The 5,265-nt window shown below is 49.4% G+C and overlaps 1 protein-coding gene across 1 annotated transcript in view; it reads right to left on the bottom strand.

Moving 5' to 3' along the window:
- Positions 1-1,800: 1,800 nt before the first annotated feature.
- The window catches only part of faf1 (Fas (TNFRSF6) associated factor 1), a 57,950-nt gene continuing 54,485 nt past the window's right edge, over positions 1,801-5,265 (bottom strand). The window contains 4 exon segments of the mRNA XM_077003910.1: positions 1,801-1,952; positions 2,137-2,217; positions 5,159-5,209; positions 5,211-5,248. Of these exon segments, the coding sequence (XP_076860025.1) occupies positions 1,833-1,952; positions 2,137-2,217; positions 5,159-5,209; positions 5,211-5,248 (290 nt within the window). The 3' untranslated portion in view covers positions 1,801-1,832.

Below are 5,265 nucleotides of genomic sequence, written 5' to 3'. Positions count from 1 at the left end.
CCGCTACACCGCACCCCCACCCTGCACCCCCACCCTGCACCCCCACCCTGCCAACCCATCATCCACCAGCTCCTCCACCACGGCTGCTGCTAACTACTGGGAGGTATCGGATATCTGAAGATGCACTGTTTCTTACCAGCTTTCAAGGGCAGGAGGACACCATGGCAATGGACTGCGCACACACACACACACACACACACAAACACACACACACACACACACACACACACACAAGACAAAGGGGAGAAAGCAAGCCGGACAGAAGTAATTATAAGCGGGTTAACTAATGTGATGGGTGATGGCTACAGCGGGTTCTCCTGGGGGGAGGAGGGGCGTGATCTGACCAGGTGAACGGAGAACGCACAGAGCCAGGAGGACTGCGTTCACCACGCGAGCCGTTAAAAGCCGGACCTGCTTTGTGCGTGCGCACGCTTTTGTAAGTCTTGGATTTAAAATGGAGAGCTTGTGTGTCGCGCAGTTCAATTCACTAAAGGGACGAGAACATTTGCATGGGCCGGCAACGGCAGAAGGGCCGCGTGTGTGTGTGTGTGTGTGGGGGGGGGGGGGGGGGGGGCTCAGCAGTTAACTGGCAACACTGGTAACACCCTTTCACAGTCCTGGCTTTAATATGGCCAATTTAGTGGTTCCATGTCTAACGTGATGCCATGAATGTGTCAAGCATATGTCATGAATAGAATGTCATGAGCACATTAAGTACATACATAAAAACAACGTCACCGACGTATCCACATTAAACAGTGCAAGGACTGAAGGGACTGGAGGAGATATCCCGTCAACGTCACCTTCCAAACTGCCATTTCAATCAAACATCCTTCTGCTTGATATGCATCCTGTCACACGTTAACACACAGTTCAACTGCACAGAACACACACAATGAAAAATACCACAGGACATTTGACAAACACTTTCTTTCTCCAAACGGACGGCAAATATGTCATTACTATAAGCTGCCGTGTGTGAGGATGACTGTGGCATATGTGTGTTTTGGACACTGAGTCCCACTCTACAACCCTTCCCAACACACCCTTCATGGCAAACGTACAGGCTGATGGCTAATTGTATTCTTTTCTTCACAATAATGTTTCCAGTGGCCTCTTTCATGAATGAACTTTTATCCTTTAAACAGAAAACAGGGAAGAAAGGAAGAGCAGGTGATGTCTGGGTGTTGTATGCAGGTATATATACATGCACACATCTCAGTCTGTGTGGTATTCTTAAGTGTTTGCATAAACACTATTTACACGCCCATTTACAATATAATTGTATGCTAAAAGCATCCAGCCAACACCTGCACGCTGGTTAAGACCAGGTCACTCATGACCGAGATGAACAAAGCTCAACTCAGTGTACACAGGACACAGGACCCTCACACCGTCAGGTGACTTTACAGAACAACAGTGGTGCCAGGAATGGCAGAGTACACCTTACAATTAACTGTAAAATGTATGGCGGTTAGTGCACACACACACACACACACACCACACACTCACGCGTACACGCAGAAGGGTGCAACGCGCGCACACTCACACAATATATACAATTTTTTACATAAATCCAGCCTCAAAAGGTTCCAGACTAAGACATTTAGTAAGATATATATTATATAAAGTGTGGTGAAGACCTCAGGGTTTCAAGAGAAACAGGAAGTTGTAAACAGACGGCCTTCATATATGCTATAGAGCGTGTGTGTGTGTGTGTGGTGTGTGTGGTTGTGTGTGGGTGGGGGGGGGGGGTGGGGGGGGGGGGTTGTACTGTAGGCCATGATGATGGGTGCTACATAGACCGTGTTACTATCATAGCAACAGGACCTTTAGGTATGAGACCAGACTGTGTGACTAGAGTAAATCCTCACCTCTCGTTCCTCTTCCTGCTCCTTCCTGATTCGTTCCTGACGTACTTGCTCCGCCTCTTCCCGTTCCTGTGCTTCTCTCTGATAAATGTGAGGGTAGAGTTCACAACACTGCATAACAGACAAAACTACACAATACATAATAACAAACAGCATAATATACACATATAAACTTAAACGTTACACCTCCTCTTCAACATCCAACAACAAAGAACTTTTATTTTATGTAAATTACTAGTGAAATGAGAATTGTGCTCTTGCCAACCTTCTTGCGATCCGCCTCTAAAGACAAGCGGTAAGCTTCATCCTGCTCCCTCTTCACCATCTCTCTGGCCTCACGCTCGTCCTGAGAACAGGCAGCGGGTCACATGATCGGGTCAGAAATTCCAACATCAATCTCAACCAAACACAGGACCCCCCCCCCCCCCCCCCCCCCCCCCCCCCACACACACACACACACACACAAGGCACACAAATAACACGGTTCAAGTAGTTTGTGGGACAGGAAAGAGACACTTTGATGTGTGCTGCTCCACTGACATCACAGAGCATCTCTGAGCCATGAAGGAGGAAACTGAAAGAGTGTCGTTTGGGCTCTGGTTCTTACACCCGACGGCCCTTTTACTCCATTGTGTGTCTATTGGAAAGGTTTCTGTCTAGTGGGAGGGGCAGCCCAGCTGTGGACGCCCCGCTGGCCGTGGAGCAGAAGAAGTCATGGGGCCGGACCCTGCCGCAGCCATCGTGACCTCCATCGCCTGCTCCGCATCCCGGAACGCGAGGGGAGACGTGGAAGAGGGAGCGCTGCAGAGCATGCTGGGAGATCCACGATGGGCAGAGGAACAGCAGGGAGGCCAGGACTTGACTGAGCCATTGAGACTAAATCAAATGGCAGCTGACTGCCTTCAAGTACCATCTTGTGTGGAAAAAACGCCACAAGCAGGAAGACACAGCGAGGGGTTTGCCCCAAACATACTGGCCCCTCCCACTCACGCTGAGCACCAATCATTCCAAGGCCTCCTTCTCATTCAGCTTCAGGGACGAGCCTTGTGTGAATAAGCCAAGAATCAGTCAATTCAATTATTTTCCTTGAATCAAATCTCAAGTCTATGACGGTAAATCAGCCCTCTGGGTATTCACAGAGATACAAGAAGCCGCATGCAGTGGCAGACCACAAAAACACCCCGTAACTAACCAAAGGTGCACTGGACACAATGATTCAACTCTCTTGATTGCGTTCTCTTGCACGCATGCATATTTACGTGCAACACACACGCACACACTGCCACTGTGACTTAGGCTGATGAATAGATGCTGTCTGTTTATGTCAGCTGGTCTGAGCGTGACAGCCGCAGATAGTGTGTGTACATGCAGACAAATGTGTGGAACCCCCCACCCCAGCCCAAACACCCCCACACTCCCCCCACCCCAGCCCAAACACCCCCCACACTCCCCCCACCCCAGCCCAAACACTCCCACACTCCCCCACCAGCTGTCTTTCAATACTAATAAAACATTCTATTAGGGCAAATATTTGTGTATTCCCTCACATTTAACAACTGTACACTTGTGGTAATCTCATTATTCCTGCTTCCATCAGGATAGGAATGTCTGATTCAGCTCCGGGCCATCTCAGAACTCGCGATGAAGCAGGGACGACTCGGGGACACACTGGAGAACTGGTGCCTCTATTACCCCCGCTGTATTACCCCCGCTCCATTACCCCCGCTAATGCATTACCCACCACTTCACATTCACATCCCCAGCCAACAGGAGCCATTAATCACATCTGACATCAGTCTGAGCAGACCGAGCAGCGCAGTTTCACCGCCACGAGCCCGTCTAGGAATGAGGCTGCGGCAGACCTGACCTGACCTGCAGACCTGACCTGACCTGCAGACCTGACCTGACCTGCAGACCTGACCTGACCTCTAATGGGAAGCGAGTCTATGGGGAGGTGTCTCTTAAATGGCTGTAATTGGGTGTAAACAGTTTCATTATGATCAGAAACTCCTCACAGGCCACTTTGTGTGTTATGCAGTGGATTTCCTACATTCCAATATTCCTATAAATCCAAGATGGTGGAATTGGACTTTTGCACTAGCAAGTGTTTAAAGCAGACTTTATCAAACACATCGCACACAACACATCACCCTGGAGCCACAGCTGTCAAGACCAACACACAGAAATGCTAAACGAACTATAAAACAAATGCCATTTCAATTGAGGCTTACTGGTTTTTTTTTTCTGTATTGCATTTTGGCCACCGTGTTATAAAACATTGAGACAAAAAATGTTAAAAAAAAACTAAAAAACTCTCAAATCATTCAGTAAGCAAAGTACAGCTTCCCCGTGTAATAAGAGCAGCAGCCCGTGTGCCGTCTGAAGCAGGTCGTGTCCTCAGCAGTGGGGCGGCTGGAACGCAGACAGATGCTGTCAGCCATCACATCAGCAGCCAGAGGGGCACGACTAACCCACACTTGCTATGAGAACAGCCTGACACGTGGAGTGACCTGTGAACGAAAACACCTGGGCACGTGCGTGCAAGCGCGCGCGTGTGTGTGTGTGTGTGTCACTGTTCTGAAGGCCACAGCTCCGGTCTGCTAGTTAGATACGTGTTGCTTTGTGTTTCAGTCCTTACAGCTAACTTCAGTAGGGCCTTGTGGTGGTGACCTTACACAGTGAAGTCCTCTTCACAGTATATAAAACAGGTACAATGGTGAAACCTGGTATGCTCTTACAAAATTTGCCACACACAGACATACGCACACACACAGGCGCACAGATACACGCACCGCACATCTTATCCTCGGGCCTCGTCTTTGTGGGAGAGTTTGTTTGTACAGTGTTCATTGGTTTACAACAGGCTGTGGAGGCGAGCGTTTAAAAGCATACAGGAATGGCATCCTGTTCTTTCTGTGACCACAAGCCACACGACTTTCAGTGACTGGAGTAGCAGCTCATTAACTGTGCTTCCTCCCCCCAGCCTTCAACACAAGTGTCCGTCACGCACACACGCTTTCATGGATTCACTCTGCTCTTCTGTTTGACTCTCAGTTCCTTGTGCGACACAGATTGGCTCTTTTGTGCCAGCCAGTCCTGAGCCACCACCCTTTCTACAAACCTTTCATCCTGTTGCATGAAGAAAATATAAAGAACAAGCTGCACTTGGGCCCTCGGGTGAACTGACTAGGTAGTGCTGTGTAGCAGCCTCCTTTACCCAGGTGCACGGGTAGGGGGCGCCAGTGAGCAGCCACCTGGCATCCTCTCTCTCTCTCTCTCTCTCTCACCTCGTCTCTAATGTCCTCCTGCTGCTGACCTGTGAAGATCTCCATCGCTCCCCATCAGCCTCATCATCAGCTCGTCCACTGTTGTGTTGCCTTGTAAACACACACAC

The sequence above is a fragment of the Brachyhypopomus gauderio genome, chromosome 4 (assembly GCF_052324685.1).
Source record: "Brachyhypopomus gauderio isolate BG-103 chromosome 4, BGAUD_0.2, whole genome shotgun sequence".
Lineage (NCBI taxonomy): Eukaryota > Metazoa > Chordata > Actinopteri > Gymnotiformes > Hypopomidae > Brachyhypopomus > Brachyhypopomus gauderio.
This window is presented reverse-complemented; position numbering and strand designations above follow the sequence as displayed.